This window comes from Sciurus carolinensis, chromosome 1, assembly GCF_902686445.1.
Source record: "Sciurus carolinensis chromosome 1, mSciCar1.2, whole genome shotgun sequence".
Taxonomy (NCBI): Eukaryota; Metazoa; Chordata; class Mammalia; order Rodentia; family Sciuridae; genus Sciurus; species Sciurus carolinensis.
The window spans coordinates 98644677-98665169 of NC_062213.1; the positions used below are offsets into that span (position 1 = coordinate 98644677).

Here is a 20493-nt window from a genome sequence, read left to right on the forward strand (position 1 = left end):
CTGTTAGCGAGTACGGGGCTGATACTGACCTTTCAAGTTTATACCCTGATTCTGTGTAATGTTTGATAAAGATTTTTACCAATAGTTTTTTTTTTTTTTTTTGCGGTACTGGGGATCGAACTCAGGGCCTTGTGCTTGGGAGGCAAGCACTCTACCAGCTGAGCTATCTCCCCAGCCCCCAATAGTTTGTTATACTTTCTTTAAGCTAGGTATTTGTTATTAATTTTGTAGCTATTTGTACAAACATCTATGTAACAAATGACCTTTGTTTAAATATTTTTTAGTTGTTGATGGGCCTTTAGTTTTACTTATATATTTATTTATATGTGGTGCTGAGAATTGAAGCCAGGGTCTCATACATACCAGGTAAGAGCTCTCCCACTGAGCTACAACCCTAGCCCCAACAAAATGACTTCTACCAACTTTTATTTTCTATAAAGGATGTAAATGTCATCTCTTTTATCCAGAAAATTCATTCATGTCACACTAGGAAACATCATTTTGCATTTTTTTTTGGAAAAATACATTTTACTCAGTAGAGAAGTTATTGCATTTTGTTTAAAAGTATCTTGAAAGTGTCAATAGTTTTCTTTTTCTTTTTTAATTGGTACATTAAAATTATATGTAATAGTGGGAATTTTTATATTTGAACATACACAGAACATAATTTGATCACTCTCATTCTCCTATACCCTTGCTTTCCCTCCCTTCTGCCTACCCCCTGATGCTTCAATGCTTTCCACATCACTGACTGAAAAATTTCCTAACAGGAAAAGTGTAGCAGGCAAAGGACAAATGAATTAATTGCTGGTCCAATAAAATTCAATTTTTAGATATTCATAATTGTACTTCTAGTTACATTTAATTTTTTGGCTGCCTTCATGAATTTACCACATTTATTTATTTATTTTTAAAATATTTTTTGTTGTAGATGGACGGAACACCTTTATTTTATTTATTTATTTTTTGTAGTGCTGAGGATCCAGCCCAGTGCCTCACATGTGCTAGGCAAGTGCTATACCACTGAGCTACAAACCCAGTTTAAACTTAATATATTTAAAGACACATAATTCACATTCTATATCTGCACTTGAGTCTTGCTTAATTAAACTCAATTGTAATTTTAAATTGAAGTACTTGTTATTTTTTTCATTACTATTTTTTATGCTTTAGTGTACTTCTTTCTGTATTTTATTTTTGTAGGTATTGGAGATTGAACCCAGGGCACTTTACTACTGAGCTATGCCTCTAACCCTTTTCTTTTGAGAAAGGGTCTAAGTTACCAAGGCTGGCCTAGAACTTGCCATCCTTCTGCCTCAGTCTCTGGAGTTGCATGGGCCACTGAATCTGGCTAAGTGGATGATGTGTTTCTTTTTGGTGAATTAGAAGCATAAAAACAAAATGGTAACAAAGAAAATGAAATTTTAACAAATGTAACTAATTTGCAAAGTATTTAAAATGTATTGGCTTTTAGCTAAATGAGATAAATCAATCAATGTAATCTTTGTAGTACACATAAGAACGCATAATAGGATTTTTGTTAAAATTCTAATTAAATCCATATTAAACAATTTGTGAAGATACATGAAAAGGTAGTAGTACCCTGTAGTGCTAAATTTGTAGAGTTCAGAACAAAGGGATGGGTGAAACATGTTTCTAGTCTCAGACGTCTTCATTTTACTTCCCACACCACTCGCTGAATGTCCCTTGCTTAACCTCTTTGTTTCTATTTCCTTATCTGCAAAGTAAAAATAATAGACTAGACCTCATAGTGTAGTTGTCGGGATTAGATGAGAAAATACACATAAGTAATCCAAAGTGCTCAATGCTTCCTATTACTAGAAAATCAATCTATGCAGTCATCATCTTATCACTTCCTTACTGAAAACCTGTCACTTTGTCCCTATTATTGACCAAAAGATGTCACCTCATCTCTCTTAGTCAAAAATAACTTCTTCATCCATTGCCTCTGGTTTTGGCTGTCACTATCTCCTTTACCAGATCAGAAGTGCCCAGATCATTTTATCTTATCAGATCCATTAGAAGACATTCAAAAATTAGTTATTGAACTTTTTTTCACTACAGGACGTCACCATGTGAAGTTGAAATATTAGAACACCTAAAGAAGATTTACAAAATAAATCGTCTGCAGGGAGAACACCCGGTCGAACAGACTACAAAGTTAAAGTTTTTAGTGAAATACTCATTTTCATTGCTTTTCACTGACGTCAACTGGTCACTGACCTCCCTCTGACGGAAAGAGAAGGTGTGTCTAGGGAGACAGATGGACTTCTTCCTTGCCCTGCCTTCAATGGACAGGCGGGCGCAGTCACCAGCCCTGCCCCCTAGTCAATTTGGCGTTTCCATTGGTCAGTTTTCCCAAGGAGGCTGGCTGTAACCTGACTCCGCCCATCACGTGGGCGGGGCCTCTCCACCCAGGGGCCCGGGTGGTGGGGGTTGCTGCATCCGCCATCTTGGGTTCCGCGGTAGCGGTGGCGGCAGGGGGGCGCCGCTTCTGGGGAGTGGCCCTTCCCTCCCCTTCCTCCTCGGGCTCGGTGGCGGCAGCTCCTCCCACTGGCGGGGGGGGTGGCGCGGCGGCGGTGGCATCTAGGCCATGGCGGCGACGACTGCTAACCCTGGTGAGGAGACGGAGGACTGGGGCTCCTCTAAAGGGGGAGGGGCTGAAGGGGCTGACAACTGAGGACACCCAGGGCTGTGCTGCTGTAGCTGGGGCTGAAGGCGCTGGGGCGGACGGGGGCGACTAGGGGGCGGTGGGGGAGGGGAGTGACGTGGGGGAGGGGCCGATCCTGGGGCACAGGGAGTACACGAGTGGGACAGAGAGAGCCGGCGAGTGGGACTTGGGGGTTCCCTGACTCAAACTGTTGAGGCAGCAGCCTGGCTGGCCTCCACTCTTTTGGCGACGTCTGGTCTGTTATGTGTTTTTTTAACCCTGTGCGGGTTAAAGCTGCCTGGTGCCGTATAACTGTAGGTAGAGTGGCTTAGTTTACTTTTAGAGTAGTTGGATTCGTAAACATTGATGCACGTTGCTGTTTAGCTGAGGCGTTACTTTTAGATTTTAGTTTTAATTTAAAAAATTTTAAAGTTCTTGAATATGTACTCAGGGAATTCTGGGCTTTATCCACCACCCCCTCGGCTGTATTTTGAAATTTGCTTTTTCAGTATTACGAGGGCCTATAGTTTTTGTTTTCAGCTGCTGAGGGCAGAGGTTTGTGTAATGGTTGGGGTTCAGCACATGTCTTTGGTACAGAATTCTAGGTTTAAATTTTATTAGAACGAGGTTGAGACAGTTCCCATTCTCTCAGAAAAAGTTTAGTTCCATGCCATTTCTCAATGAACATTAATTAAAATGTAACCGGCCATGTCTAAGAGATGGAGTAGGTTGTAATGCAGGTCTAGAGAGTTCAAATCTTCAAAGTTTTACTCCCAATCCCAATTTTCATAATATTACAGTTATTTCTCCCTAGGAAATGTTTCATTTTAGGGGGCGTAGTTTACTTTGATGACTTTGGCCATTCTCTTGCAAAGTAAAATACATCCTTTCCCAGAAATCCTTATTTTTGACAGGGTGTGATTTCTCCATAAGCAGAGGCAGAAAGATCCCAAGTTCCAGGTTAGCTTCACAACTTAGACCCTGTCTCAAAATAAAAAGGAAAGGACTGGTAGAGCTCAGTGGTAGAGGGCCCCTGGGTTCAATCTCCAGTACTACAAAAAAAAAAAAAGGGGGGGGGGGGCGTTTGGAAGAGGAAGGATTCCTTGCTGTCACCCACTATTGAAATTGAAATTTGAATTTCTTTACGTCTCTGAAAGGCAGTATTATTTTGCAGTATCCAGGTTTTGATATTAACATTTGGAACACTGAAGTTTACTGTCTTTTTCACAATGCTGGGAACAGAGCTTTTTAAAGATGTTGATATGTCACACATCAATATTAATTTTTTAATCTTTAAAAAATTTTTCAGTAAAGGGCAATAAAATTAATGACTAAAATTCTGTTGAAGAAAGTGCTGAGTGATGGAATGAAGCTATTAGAACTGGCAAATGCTGTTAGGGAAAATCTGACCTTGGAGTGAAATAACTTATCTGTGAACTAGGGAGCAAATAAACAAGATTTCAAACTGATTACACATTGCAAAATCCTTATATAACCTAGTCAAATTGCAAAGTATTTCTCTTATTAAGTGGCCTGGGTAAACAAGTATTAGTGCATATGTCAGAAGCTTTTTTCCAGCTGTGTGGGTGTGGTTGGTTTATTTTGTTTGGTTATTTATTTATTTTAAATATTTAAAAGAATTTTTAGATGTTGATAGACCTTTATTTTTATTCTTTTATTTATATGTGGTGGTGAGAATGGAACTCAGTGCCTCACACATGCTAGGCAGGTGGTCTACCACTGAACCACAACCTCAGACCCTTGTTTTGTTTTTTAAACAACACACACAAGAATGACAGTCTCTTTGATGGTATTTTCATTAACTGATCAATAGCAGCTTCAGTCTCTTATCACAAAACATTTTTTAGGTTCAGGACTCTTATTAATGAAACATGGTTTTATTTATTCTTTGCTTTTTTCTGCAATTTTTAGATGTCTCTTTTTAAAAATTAATTTTTTTTTTAGTTGTAGGTGGACATATTACCTTTATTTTATTTATTTATTTTTATGTGGTGCTGAGGATGGAACCTAGTGCCTCACACCTGCTAGACCAGCGCTGTACTACTGAACTACAACCCCGGCCCCTAGATGTCTCTTTTGATGTTAAAAAAATTCTTCCATCTCTTCTAAGTTATCAGTTCCATGTTCAATACATGATAATTAAATCAGAAAATGTTTTTTTTTTTTTTTTTTTTTCATTTTTCCCTTTTCCCCCTTCTGTCAAAAGGTGGAGATCATGAATGTGTTGTGGACTTCTTTAGTAGCCTGTTGAATTTTGGAAAATGAGATCCATGAATGGAGGGACATAGGGTAGAAGAAGTGTGCTGTGCTCAGTGAAAAGAAAGTAAATTATTTTCTGGTTAGAATCCTTTGCTGCATTGTCATTCCTTCTTTTCTTAGAACCATTTTAGGGAGTAGGACATCATACCTATTTTTTTTTTAATATTTAAAATATTTTTAGTTGTACATGGACCTAATACCTTTATTTTTTTATACTTTGCGTTTTTGCTGGAGTTGAGTACTAGTTGTTTCCCTATGGTTCTTGTTAGTTCTGTTTTATATGTTTTCAAAAGACTTCTTTTTTGGGGGGTACCGAGGATTGAACTCAGGGGCCCTGGACCACTGAGCCATATCCCCGGTCCTATTTTGCATTTTATTTAGAGACAGGATCTCACTGAGTTGTTTAGCACCTCACTTTTGCTGAGGCTGCTCTTAAACTTGCCATCCTCCTGTCTCAGACTCCTGAACCGCTGGGATTATAGGCGTGCACTACTGTGCCCAGCTCAAAAGACTTTTTAAAAAAATTCACTTTTCAGCCGAGTATGGTGGTGCCTGTAATCCCAGCAACTTGGAGGATTGAGTTCAAGGCCAGCCTCAGCAAAAGCAAAGTGCTAAGCAACTAAGTGAGACCCTTTCTCTAAATAAGATACAAAATAGGGCTGGGGATGTGACTCAGTGGTCCAGTGCCCGAGTTCAATCCCTGGTATCCCCAGGCCCCCTCCAAAAAAGAATTCTCTTTTCTCTCTTAAGCTTTATTTGTTATTCTTTAATTAGGGTTAATAACAACACTTGATCATGTTAATTGTACTTATTCTGATTTATTAAAGTGCTGGAAATTGAACCCAGGACTTTGTGCATAATAGGCAAATGCTCAACCACTGAGCCACATCCTCAACCCACTTATTCTGATTGAAAGACTGCTTGTGGCAGTCTTCAAGGGACCTAGTTCTTCATCTCAATATGGGCCTAAATCATAATAATAAGATGTTTTGTAGTCTCTGTGTTGTGTTGAAGTGATAGTTTTAAGATAATGATGACTTTTTTTTCTGTATAAATTGATAATTCTTCATACTTTATTATTTTTCATTAATTCTCCTTACCAGTGGCAGGTAGTCTTTTTTGTGTATGGATTGCTAATAATTTTGAGGAACACTTATTTAAAAAAATTTTTTTAAATGTTACTTTAATTTTTAAAATTTTCTTAAAAATGTATTTTTTTAGTTGTCAATGAACCTTTATTTAATTTATTTATATGTGATGCTGAGAATCGACCCAGTGCCTCACACATGCTAGGCAAGCGCTCTACCCTGAGCCACACCTCCAGCCCCACTTTTAAAATTTTTTAATTGTTCTTTTTAGTTATACATGACAGTTGAGTGTATTTTGACATTATACATACATGGAGTATGACTTCCCATTCTTGTTGTTGTACGTGATGTGGAGTTAACGCTGGTTGTGTATTCATATTTGAACATGGGAAAGTTATGTCTGATTTGAGGAATGCTTTTTAAATTGGGTATTTAATTTGTAGTGCACTTACGGACTAGTTGGGAAAGTATTAGGTTTTGATTTGATTTACAATTCAATATTCAAACATGAGATGTGAACTAGTTTATAGTAAGTAGGTTTTTCCTCTCGATTTCTGGTGTTCTCATTAGCAGAAAAATCTTTATGTTCTATTCACAATTTATTGTGGATGGAAAATATAATATAGAAAGCAAAAGGAAGAATGCAGTTTGGGTTTGTAAGGTTGACATTTAGGGAAAAAATGTTCTTTTAGTGTAATTTCACCTCTATAATTGTAGTTTTTAAAAAGATTTTAGTTGTAGATGGACACAATACCTTTCTGTGTGGTGCTGAGACTCGAATCCAGTGCCTCAGACATGCTAGGTTAGAGCACTCTAACCACTAGTTTTAAAAGTATCCATTACCTTTATTTGCTTTTTTCAGATATAGAAAAATAGAAATTCAGGCAGCATAAAATTAAGATGTCAAGATACTTTTTAGGAGTATTGGGGATGTAGCCCAGGGGTAGAGCACTGCCTAGCTTGTGTGAAGCTGTGAAGCCTTGGGTTCAATCCCTAGTACTGCCCAAACAAACAAAAAATCCAAACTTAAAAATATATTAAATGCAAAGAACTTTCAAAAACTCATTAAGTGTATTTTACTAATTCAGCAATTGAAGTACAATTAACATTTTTGAAAAAGAACCCCAATCTGCCTACTTTTTATGCAGTAGATTGGTGGCACCATCCTGAATATACTGTATGTTCTTAGAAATTAAGAAGTAGGTATTTCTGCATTCTTGGAACTTTAGTTTCTTCGTTGCTTTGAAAATAGTGGTCTCAGCTTAGTTTTGGCATGCTAACCCCCCCCCCCCCATTCAAATAGTTAAAAGAGATGACAATAATATGTTGTTTTATGGGTATTTTAAGAAAATGTTTTGTGTTCTCTGTGGACCTTGGGAGCTTGTTTGGAGGTTCTAATGGGGAGGGCAGCTAGTTGTATAGTAGTTGACTGAAGAACAGTCCTCCTCTATCAGGGAAAGTTGTCCTCTTTGACTGAGCGGGCAGCTTTAAGAGGGAAGCACATAGAGTGGTGAGGGAGGAAGGGAACACCCACCCACTTGCCCAGTCAGATCAACTAAATCAAGCCTGGGGATCAATGGGGTGACATATGTCACAGCCAGATTGCTCCCACATCCTATGTGTTCTGTATGGATGACTTTCTTCAAAGACAGTAATAATAAGAATTTCCACATGCCAAGTGGTGGTTGGTCTTCAAAAACTAAATTGCAATACTTAGGAAAATGAAACCTGCTGGGAATGTAGTTCAGTGATTGAAGACTTACCTAGCATGTATAAGACCCTGGGTTCTATAAGGAATCCCATGGAAACCACGCCGGACAGGGAAATCACATAAGGGAGTTTATTAAGCAAACAGTGTCTCCCTGCAGGGTAAGAAAGAAAATGAGAGGAAAAGAAAGAGAATGAGAAAGGGTGCACGCTAGAGTGTGAAAGCCAGGTGGATAGAGAAAGTGAGGAGGAGAGACAGAAGGATGAGAAAAGATGAGAGGTAGCTACAGTAAAGCAAGTGAATTCTGCCGGGCTAACAGGGGACCAATATTGGAGAAGGATACTTCCAAGCTGACTGATGAACCAATAGCTAGCTAGGATGTTCACAGATTGACAAATGCAACGGAGTCGGGGAAAATGGCTGCATCAGAAAGGTCAGGGGGAGCAGCTTTGTACATTACAGGTTCCACCCTGTGCAGTAAAAGAAAAAAATCTTTTTTCTTGAGTTAGGTCATAACAACTTGAAGTTGCTTAACTCCAAAACTAATAAAATTCAAATCCTCCATTGTGGAAACTATCTTTGGAGCCATCTTTTTTCCCCCAGAATAGTCACAGATTTATTTTAAATGTTTATTCTGTAGTGTTACAGTCTTGTAAAGGGGTACAAGAGTAACAAGTCTGTCCCTTGTTTCTGTGGTTATATAGTTTATTTCATTTGGAATGTAACAATTAAAGAACACATTTAAGACCCTTCTGAAAACACACACCTATTTGTAGGAACATCTATTTTTTTGTTGTTGTTGTTGTTGTAGATGGACATGATACCTTTATTTTGTTTATTTTTATGTGGTGCTGAGGATGGAACCCAGTGCCTCGCACATGCTAGGTGAGCACTGTACCATTGAACCCCAGCCCCATCCCCAGCCCACTCCATCTGTTTTTAAGAATGCTGCCTCATACCATGTGATATTAGTAAGTAAGCATTAGCAAATGTTCCAGTGTTTGAATTGGAAACAGGATAGTTGTCAAACAAGACATTTCCTTCATTCATAAGAAAACAAACCCAAAGGAAGGAATGGCACATTTATTAAACCTTTATTAATTTCTTCTATATGCCAGAGTACACTTTCCCATTTTTTATTTAGTCTGTACATTAGAAACAATCTCCATCTTTTCAGATAAATTTTCTAAATTTATGTCTCATTTCTTCCTTTTTTTCTTTTGTATTTTCCCTACACATTTTCACCATAGTTAGAATGGACAAAGTAAATTTTATGGTTCAATAATGTAATTAAAATATGTTTTATGAGAGCACTTTTGCTTTCCATGTTCACAATAGTATGCCAGTTTTTACAGTAATGCCTAATACATAGGACTGGAGTTCAATACATGTTTGTTGAATAAATGAATGAATGTAAAACCCAGCATTGGTGATTTATTCCTTATGTTAATATGAAAATACCTTTTGAACAACACTGATTAAGCCATTGACATCAAGAATTCACTTATAATACTTTTATAATAGTTGCTAAAGTGTATTAATAGTATGGTAGGTGTTCTAAATGTATTATCTATTTCAATCCTCAAATGTATGGTCTCATTTACTCTTTTGGGGGGTGGGGTTACTGAGGATTGAATCCAGTGCTTTACAACTGAGTTATATCCCTAGTCCATTTTATTTTTTGAGATGGGATTTTGCAAAGTTGCTGAGGCTGACCTCAAACTTGAGATCCTCCTGCTTCAGCCTCCAAAGTGACTGGATTTTACAGGCGTAATCTCACTTCCTCCAGCATAGTCAGCCTTCTTAATTGCTAAGTTTACAAAACTTTTTTCATTGTGTCTTGGTATCATTACCACTGAGATGTACTACAATGGAGGGCGGGATATTACTTTTTTTTTTTTTGGTACTGGGAATTCAAACCCAGGTTCCATGCCACTGCTGAGCTACATCCTGGCCCAGTATCCTGTATTTAGTAGATGAAGAAGGTGAAATATCACAACAGGCAACCTGTAGGGCGCAGCATTAGTTGGGATGGAAAAGTGAGTGCAGGGTGCTGAACAGGAGCTGAAAGAGTGTGCAGTTTCCTAAAATCTTTTGTGTAACTTCCTATATTTTCTCCTAGTTCTGTGTTTCAGCTCTTTCAGTAACTTTTAAGTTTTATATTGGAATCCTTCTCTGAGTTCTTGTACTGCATAATTGTACTGTTTTGATGAACTGCTTTTTGAAACTTGATTTTAGAAACACTGCTTTGCCAGGTGTGGTGACACTTGCCTGTAATCCCAGCAGCCTAGGAGTCTGAGGCAAGGGGATTGCAAGTTCAGAGCCAGCTTCAGCAATTTAGCAAGGCCCTGTCTTATAATATAAATAAATAGGGCTGGGGTTGTGGCTCAGTGGTAGAGCGCTCACCTAGCATGTGTGAGGCACTGGGTTTCATTCTCAACACCACATATTAATTAATTAATTAAAGGTCTATTGACACCTAAAAAATATTTAAAAAAAAAATCAATAAATAAATAAAGGGTTGAGATTATGACTCAGAGGTTAAGCACCCTGGGCTCAATCCCTGGTACAAAAAGAAACCAGAAAGAAATATGTCATTGCTTGTTCTTTCTGACTGACTGTCCCCTACTTTTATCCCTTTTACCTATTCATTTTCTTTTTTTGTTCAGTATGCTTCTGTTATTCTTTCAGTTCTGGGATTAGAACTCCTAACTAGATAGTAAGCCAGAGAACTTCCTTCATTTCTACCTATTTGCTTACCTACCTGCCTTTTTTTTTTTTTTTTTTTTTTTTTTGTAGCAGGGATTGAACCCCGGACGCTTAACCACTGAATTAGAGCCACAACCCTTTATACGTATATACATGATATATATATATATATATATATATACCTATATATATATGTGTGTGTGTGTGTGTTTCAAAAAGCAGTTCATCAAAACAGTACAATTATGCAGTACAAGAACTCAGAGAAGGATTCCATATATATATATATGTGTGTGTGTGTGTGTGTATTTTTTTTTTTTTTTTTTTTTTTGAGACAAGTGCTCCCTTGTTAGAGCCTTGTTAAGTTCCTAAGGCTGACTTTGAACTTGTTGATCCTCCTGCCTTAGCCTCCCGATCCACTGGGATATAGACATGTGCCACTGTACCCAGCTATTACCTGCCTTTTTAACTGATGCTTGCCTTCCTACCTTGTTCAGCGTTTACTTTTCTATATTTTTATCTATTTAAAACACATTTCTGGACTGGGGTTGTGGCTCAGTGGTAGAACGCTTGCCTAGCTTGTGTGAGTCACTTGGTTTGATCCTCAACACCACATAAAAATAAATAAGATAAAGGTATTGTGTCCATCTACAACTAAAAAAAATTAAAGAATATTTAAAAATCACATCTCTGTTTGAATGTTTAATGTACTACATAGTTCCTCATCAATATTTCCTTTAAACCTCTGCCTTTCCAACTTTTCTGTATCTTTCATGACAAGCACACATTTTCTAATTGCACAAACTGAACAATTAAATGTGTTTTTAAATAATTTCTACTTTTTATGTGTTCATCTTGGTTGATACCACATATACATTAGTTTAAAAATTATTTTTCAGGGCTGGGGAGATAGTACAGTTGGTAGGGTGCTTGCCTTGCGTGCACAAGGCCCTGGGTTCGATCCCCACCACCGCAAAAAAAAAAAAAAAAAAAAATTTATTTTTCAGTACTGGGGGTTAACTCAGGGTCTTACACATTCTAGACAAGTGTTCTACCACTGAACCACACCCCCAACCCAAGTTTAAAGTTATTTTAATCAAAAATCATATGTGCATATATGTAAAGATTTAAGTAGTTTTATAGGTTTGTTAACAAAACATAGCCGTCCTCTATATTCCTTCTCATTTCCCCTTCTCCCCATTTTAATTTTTTTTTTTTTTTTTTTTTTTTTGGTATGTGGTAGTGGATATCAAACCCAGGGTCTTGTGCATGCTAGGCAACTGAGCTACCCTCCAACCTTTTTTAGGGAGTTCCTGGGGATTGAATCCAGGGATATTTTGCCACTGTGCTATATCCCCAGCTCTTTTTATTTTTCATTTTGAGGCAGGGTCTTATTAAGTTGCTTAGAGCCTCACTAAGTTGCTAAGGCTGTTCTAGAATTTGAGATCCTCTTGCCATAGCCTCCTGGTCACTGGAATTACAGACATGTGTCACTGCACACCTGGCTCATTTTTATTTCTTTTTACAGGACTTTTTGCTTTCATTTAAATAAAATATCCCAGAAATGAAGGACATGAATTTCTAGGTGGAAGGGGCCAGACCAGTGGACGAAACCACACCCACATCAAGCACATTATGCTGAAATTTAAGTACATACACATAATTCAACAATAACAATACAAAATAGAATCAGGAATTAACTTGGTATTCTTGGTAGTTAACACTAGAAAGTAGAAGACAATGGTACAATGTTTTCAAAATCCTGAAGGTAAAATAATTTCCAACTTAGAATTTCATTCCTAGACACACTATTCAGTAATAAACTAAAAGAAAGCTGTTTTTATATATTCAAGGTCTCCCTTATATCCTTTCTTAGGAACCTTGTAGAGGATATGCTGTTAGTAAGAGAAAGGAGACCAAGAAAGTGAAAACATGTAATAGAAAAGAGTCTGTACAGCGAAGAAAAGTGAAACATTCAATATGTATCCATTAATATTAGTTTCTCTCTTTTTACTGTGGAACTATCACTTTTTACCTTTGCCTGGTTTTTCCCAGACCAAATCTTTGGTTTCTACTGGGTGGGAAGTAAAAAATCTTTTGAAACAGTGAGGAAGGGGCACTTGTTTAGGCCAGAAAGAAGGGAGAATAGGATCAGAATCCACATCTCTCTTGAACACTTTGACTAGTTGTCCTTTTAGCTTTCATTCTCATTGCCCTGCAAACCCACTGGTACCTGGAGCCACGAGTTCCTGAGGCTTTAGGGAATTCCATAGTGTAAATTATGTTGATTTTCTGCCTTTTCCCTTATTGGTTTAGAATTTAGATCAATGTGCCATTTGATATCTAGTTTCCAACTTAACTGCTCTTCTATTCTTTCCATCCTTGTGGTTATCTTTATAAAGGAGATATATATATATATATATATACACATACATATATACATATATATATATATATATTTGTTGAGTGTGTGAGGAGAAGAGGGAGTAAAAGTAGGTGCATGTATTTAATCCACTATCTTACTCAGAAATCACATAGTTTAAAATTTTAGTCACGCATGATGGTGCATGCCTGTAATACAAATGCCTTGGGAGGCTGAGGCACGAGAATTGCAATTTGCAACCAACTTCAGCAAGTTGCAAGACCATGTCTCAAAATAAAAAAATAAAAAGACTGGGGGTGTAGCTCAGTGGTGAGGTGCCCCTGGGTTCAATCCCCAGTAGTAATGAACAGATGAATTAATAAATAAGTTTATTTTAGAAGTACCTTTATCTTTTCATCTTGCCATTCTCATGTTGACCTTTATTGCTTAATTTTTATGAGCCTAATTTGTCTCCCTCCTATAATTTGCATTTAAATCTTGTCACCATTAACAGATTTATAAAGGTTAGGATTTTTGTCTATTCTGTCTATTGATTTATTCCAGGGCCCGTAACATAGTAGGCATAGTAGGTTTGAGACCTTCTAGACTTTGGTTTTGAATATAATATATTAAAGGAATTGGGTTGTGACTCAATGGTGGAGCACTTGGCTTGCATATATGAAGCACTGGGTTCTATTCTCAGCACTGCATATAAATAATTGAATAAAATAAAGGTTCATCAATAACTAAAAAATTTTTAAAAAGAATCATATTAATATAGTTTTCTGTAATTTGTTTTTGTTTTGCTGCTTTACCATTTAGCTATAGCCTCAGTACTCTATTTTTTAATTTGAGACAGGGTCTTGCTGTTTGTCAGACTGGCCTCAAACTTGGGATTCTCCTGCCTGAAGCATCCCAAGTTGCTAGGATTACAGACATTTGCCACGTGCCACTGTACCCAACTGTAACTTGTTTTTGCCATGGTCATATATATAGTGGTTAACCTTCTATCTCATTAATATAAAACAACTTGGAAATTTTGTTTTTGTTTTATTTTGTTTTTAAAGATGCAGTCTTGCTGTGTTGCTCCAGGGTAGACTTAAACTTCAGTCCTCCTTCCTTTGCCTTCTGAGTAGCTGAGTTTATAAGTGCATGCCACCACACCTGCTTTGTGTGTGTGTGTATGTGTATATTCCACCCCCTGTATTATGGATTGAACACAGGGCCATGTGCATGGGAGGCAAGTGCTCTACCATTGAGCTATGTCCTTAGTCCTTTTTATTTTTTTGAGATAGAGTTTCACTAAGTTGCTGAGGCTAACCTTGTCTCCTGCCTCAACCTCTTGAGTAGCTGTGATTCCATGTGTGCCCACTATGCCTGATATGTGTGTGTGTGTGTGTGTGTGTGTGTGTATATATATTTAAAAATTTTTATAGCAGAAAAATACATAATTAAGTTTATCATCCTAACCATTTTAAAGTATATAATTTGATGACATTGAATACATTTATATATCTAAACAGCCATTGTCACCATTTACCTCCTGGTCTTTCTTCATCTCAGAAAACCGAAACTACATACCCATTAAATAGTAACTCCCCATTCTCCCTTTACCTAATCTCGGCAACCACTATTGTGTTTTCTGTTTTAGGAGTATGAATGATGTAGGTACCTCATATAAATTAAATTATACAGTGTTTGTCCTTCAGTAACTGGTTTATTTCATTTAGCATAATGTCTTTTAAGGTTCATCTATGTTGTGTATGTGTCAGAACTTCCTTTTTGAGGTTGAATGATATTCCATTGTATTTATAGACCGCATTCTTTCTATCCATTCATCCCCAGCCCTGTTACTTTGTTTTTAAAAATTTTTTAACATATCTCTAGTTGTTGATGGACTTTCATTTTATTCGTTTATTTATATGCGGTGCTGAGAATTGAACTCCGCAGTACATACTAGAAAGGCGCTGTACCACTGAGCCACAACCACCTCAGGCCAGCCCTACTTGGGTTTTTGATACCATTTCTAAGAATTCTTTGCCAAATCCAATATCCCTCTGTATTTTCTTCTCAGAATTTCATAGTTTTAGCCCCTACCTTTAGGTATTTGATCCATTTTGATTCAACTTTATTATATGGAGTAGGGTAAGGTCCAACTTCATTCTTTTGCATGTAGCTATCTGATTTTCTCAACACCTTGTTGAAAAGACTGGTCTTTCCTCACTGAATGATTTTGGCACTCTTGTTGAGAATTCATTGACCATATCTGTGAGGTGTTCCCCCACCCCCCAAGACTCCTTTCTTTGCTGTGTTCTATTCTGTTGATCTGTGTATTTGTCTTTATGTGAGGACCATACTGTTATACTGGTTTTTGTTTGTTTGTTTGTTTTTGGTACCAGGGATTAAATTCAAGGGCACTTGACCACTAAGCCACATCCCAGCCCTATTTTGTATTTAATTTAGACACAGTGTCTCACTGAGTTGCTTAGTATCTTACGTTTGCTGAGGCTGGCTTTGAACTCAGGATCCTCTTGTCTTACCTCCCTAGCCACTGGGATTACAGGTGTGTGCCACTGGGCCCAGCACCATACTGTTTTGATGATTGTAGCTTTGCAATGCCTTATTACTTTGGGGGATGTATCTCAGCAGTAGTGTTTGCAAGACCCAGGTTTGTTGGATCTCAGCACTGCAGAAAAAGAAAAAAACAAAAAACCCCACATATACAAAATTACAGACATATTGCTATTTTAATATTGGCATTTCAGTGTGCTGCTCCTGGTGCTGTAGATCAAACCCAGGGCATGCTAGGCTGAGCTACATCCCCAGCCTTTTAAATACTCTCTATCCAGTATTAAAGTGAATTATATACAAAAGATAATTATATACACTTGACTCTTGTATTAAAGATGTGTTTTGTGTTCAGGGTTTGGTACAGTGTATTATAATTTGGAGGAAATTTTTTTTCATACTAGGATTGAACCTACGGTGCTTAACTACTGAGCTACATCCTCGGCCCTTTTTACTTTTTAAATTTTAAGAAAGGGTCTCACAAAGTTGCTTAGGGCCTTGCTAAATTGCTAAGACTGGCTTCAAACTTGCAATTCTCTTGCCTCAGCCTCCTGAGTTGCTGGGATTATAGGTGTGTGCCACCATGTCCAATAATGAAGCTAGATTTTTAAAAATAAAATTTGAAAAAAAAATCCTAAGTGGTTCATTTGTTACACAAATTAGGCATATCATGAATCATTGTTTTCTTCATTTCTTTTTGAACATTTTATTATCTGTTTTGTAATGCTTCTTTTATCATTCCTATTTTCCTCTTAGGTGTTTTCAGTGACTTACATTGTTTTTCCTGTTTCAGAAAAGCAGTTTTTCTTTTAGTTGTAGACTGACATAATACCTTTATTTATTTATTTTTATGTGGTGCTGAGGATCTAACCCAGTTCTTCACATGTGCTAAGCAAGCACTGTACCACTGAAGTAACACCCCAGACCTCAGAAAAACCAGTTATATTTAGAAGTAAGTTTGTAAATTTGGAAGAATATGTTGAGTGATTAAAATATGTTGCTGTAATTTCTGTCAGATTGTGTGTGTGTGTGTGTGTGTGTTTGATACTGGGAATTGAACCCAGCGGTACTTTACCATTGAGCTACATCCCCAGCCCTTTTTCTTTTTATTTTGATTTAGGACCTTACTTAGTTGCTGAGACTGACCTTGTACTTGTGAACCTCATGCTTCAGCCTCCCAAGACACTGGGATTACAGGCTTGCACCATGGTGTCTGGCTAAATTGTGGTTTTTATAGAAGGTACTTGAGTTCAACATACTAAAAATATTCTTTAACTATGTTGCCCTTAATGTCGCACGAAGTTTCTCCCCTATTTTAATGGAGCTAATCCATCAGTGGCCCTGGGTTTAATCTCCAGAATGAATGAATGAATATAATAAATAGAACTAATCTTAGCATATCAAATCCAGCAGTATATTAAATGAACCATATATTGTTATTGTGTTAGTTTCCCAGGGTTGCTAAAACAACACAAACTGGAGGAATTCTCTTGCAGTTCCAGAGTCTCAAGATCTGAAATGAAGATGTTGGCAAGGCTGGTTCTATCTGAAGACCTTGAAGGAGAAACCTCTTCCTATTCTCTAGCTTGTAGATTAACCATTCCAATTTCTTTGTCTCTACCTGAATCTCCTTTTTTTTCTTTTTTCTTTTTCCTTAAAAAATAAAAAAGATCTAGAGTCCTTAACCCCCAATCCATTGTAATCTCAAGCTTAACTAATTACATCTTTTTTTAAAAAATATTTTTTAGATGTTGATAGACCTTTATTTTATTCATTTATTTATATGTGGTGCTGAGAATCAAACCCAGTGCCTCACACATGCTAGGCAAGTGCTCTACCACTGAGTAACACAACCCCAGCCCAAATAATTACATCTTGAGAGACCTTATTTCCAAATAAAGACTCATTCTGAGGTTCCGGATAACATGCATTTTTACAGCATTCAACCCATAACTATTTTCAATTGGGTTGTTCCGGGAACTAAAAATGGTTCAGGGTAGCTAGTAGTTGGTGGTACACGCCTGTAATCCCAGTAATTTAGGAGGCTGAGGCAGGAGGATGCATGTTTGAGGCCTGTCTGAGAGATTTAGAGAGACCCTGTCTGAAAATTTAAAAAATGAAAAGGGCTGGAGTGTATTAATGTCATTAACAAACGAAATATATGATTTTGTTAACAAATGTTTTACAGAAGTATTTCTTTCTTTTTCTTTTTTTTTTTGCAGTACTGGGGATCGAACCTAGGGCCTTATGCTTGCAAGGCAAGCACTCTACAAACTGAGCTATCTCCCCAGCCCTAGATCAGTTTTTTAAAAAAATATTGTTTAGTTGTATATGTACACAATACCTTTATTTTATTTATTTATTTTTATGTGGTGCTCAGGATCAAACCCAGTGCTTCACAGGTGTTAGGTGAGTGCTCTACCACTGAGCCACAACCCCAACCCCTAGATCAAATTTGTTAATCTTTTGTATGTTATGAACCCTTCTGGCAGTTTGGAGACACCTATTGAACTCTTAGAATGTTATTTAGTATGTGTAGCAGGGCGTGGTGACACATGCTTGTGATCCCAGGGACTTGAGAGGTTGAGGAAGGAGGATCGGAGTTCAAAGCCAGCTTCAGCAACTTAGGGAGGCACTTAGCAACTGAGCAAGACCTTGTCTCTAAATAAAACATAAAAAAGGGTTAGGGATGTGGCTTAGTGGTAAAGCATCCCTGGGTTCAATCCCTGGTACCCTCCCCAAAAATGAATGTTATTTAGTACATAAGATGGTAGTAGATAATGTTACCTTTAAGATTATATTAAAGTATAATTGTCTAAATATGAAATTGCAGTAGTGTAATAAATAACATGTAATGGTAAGTCCAATAATTTTCTTTTCTTTTCTTTCTTTCTTTTTTTTCTTTTTAATGGGTACCCAGAATTGAACTCAGGGGCACTCAGCCACTGAGCCACATGCCCAGTGTTTGTATTTTATTTAGAGGTAGGGTCTCACTGACTTGCTTAGCATCTTGCTTTTGCTTAGGATGACTTTGAATTTGAGACCCTCCTGCCTCAACCTCCTGAGACACTGGGATTACAGGTGTGCACCATCATGCCCAGCTTAATTATCATATTTTTGAGGTAGTGTTGAACATGACAATAATTCTGGACATTTGCAATAATTGCATGTGATAAAAATACCTGACTTCTGTTGATGACAAGAGCTACAGATACTGCTAATACTTCTGTGGTTTACTGTCTACATAAGTAATTGAATGTTAAATCTCAGAGATGAGGGACTGGGCATGTGGCTCAGTGGTAGAGTACTTGCCTAACGCATATGAGACACTGGGTTAATCAGTACCACATTGAAAAATAAATAAAAAGAAGTTTAAAAAAATTTTTAAAAAGATAAAGGATTAATTAAAAAAAATCTCAGATGAATGAAAATATAGTTTTCCTCATCTTAGGTGTGAATTCCTTTCTCCTGAATTGACCCATAGAATAAGAGCCCTTGCAATAATGCAGTAGGAGAAGAACATAAAATAAGTAAATATTGAATAGGGATAGTTAAAATAATTCCTTGAAGATGGATGTGCTTATACACTAATAAAACTACATAAGCTAAATACTGTTATTTATTTTTGGCACCAAGATTTGAGCACAGGGGGCCCTTTACCACTGAGTTACATCCCCAATCCTTTTTATTTTTTATTTATTTATTGTTTTGGTACCAGGGATTGAACAAAAGGGTCCTTAACCACTGAACCACATCCCCAGCCTTCCTCCTTTTTTTTCTAACATTTAAAAAAGTTTTTTTTTTTAATAGTTGTAAATGGACAGAATACAGTAATTTTATTTGTTTATTTTCATGTTGATCGAACGTAGTGCCTCACATATGCTAGGCAAGCACTCTGCCACTGAGCTGCAGCCACAGCCCCCCAGTCCTTTTTTTATATTTTATTTTGAGACAGGTTTTGCAGAATGCTTAGGGCCTTTAAGTTGCTGAGGCTGGCTTTAAATTCTGGATCCTCCTGCTTCAGTTTCCCATGCCTCTGGGATTACAGTTGTGATCCACTGTGTCCAGCTTTATTTTCTACTTGAGATGGAGTTTTGCTATGTTGCTACGGTTGTTCTCGAACTTGCATCCTGTTTTTGCCTAATGAGTGACTGGGATTACAGTACAGGCATGCTTCACTGGATTTGACTAACTACTTGTAGAACCAGTAAGATAATTTAGTGAAGTTATTAGGTACCATATAAATATGTGGAAATTGATAGTTTTCTTTTATTCTAGCAGTAACCAGTTAGAAGTTGAAATGGAAAAGTGATCTTATTCACAATAATAGTGAAAACTAGGGTTTGGGGTTGTGGCTTAGTGGGAGGACGCTTGCCTAACATGTGTGAGGCACTGGGCTTGATTCTCAGCACCACATAAAAATGAATGAATAAAATAAAGGTATTGTGTCCATCTACAACTAAAAAAATTAAAAAAAAAAACTATACCTAAAAACATGTAGAAAAAATAAAAATATAAACCCTATATGAAGACAAGTATGAAATTGCATTGAAAGACACTAGAAAAGATCTGAATAAATGAAAAACAACATATTCCTGGATGGAGAAATTTTACAATATAAATAAATTTACTGTTCTTTCAAAATTAATAATTTAATGTAGTTGAAATAACTCATGATTTAAAAGAAATTTTTTTTCCCTTTGGTACTGTGAATTGAACCCAGGGCTATTGTCACTGAGGTATATCCTTATCCCTGTTTATTTTGAGAAAGGTTCTTAGCCAGGCTAAGTTGCTAAGGCTGACCTTAAACTTGGGATCCTTCTGCCTCAGCCTCCAGAGGAACTGGGATTAGAGTTATGGGCCTCGATGCCCAGACTTCATAAATTTTTTTGAATTTGTTGTTAGAACTTTATACAGACTTTTAAATTCAACAGGAAGATGAAGTGTATAACATTAAAAATGTTTTTGAATATTTTTAATTAAGAAATTCTGATGATCATTGGAATTGTATTATGAAAAACAATACAGAGATCCCCTATATTTTTAAGTGGTTCCCCCCAGTGGGGAGGGTGTTAGCACAAAAGGACTGGGCTAGACGCAAACTTTAAGG

The 20493-nt window shown here is 37.1% G+C and overlaps 1 protein-coding gene across 4 annotated transcripts in view; it reads left to right on the forward strand.

The window, feature by feature from the left end:
- The first annotated feature begins 2441 nt into the window (after window positions 1–2441).
- Window positions 2442–20493, forward strand: part of Arnt (aryl hydrocarbon receptor nuclear translocator) — a 72045-nt gene continuing 53993 nt past the window's right edge. For 3 of the 4 annotated variants that reach the window (XM_047541749.1, XM_047541755.1, XM_047541764.1), the window contains exon 1: window positions 2442–2639. In XM_047541749.1, the coding sequence (XP_047397705.1) occupies window positions 2615–2639 (25 nt within the window). In that variant the 5' untranslated portion in view covers window positions 2442–2614. The remainder of the gene's footprint in view (window positions 2640–20493) is intronic. The other variant, XM_047541739.1, reaches the window with a different exon arrangement.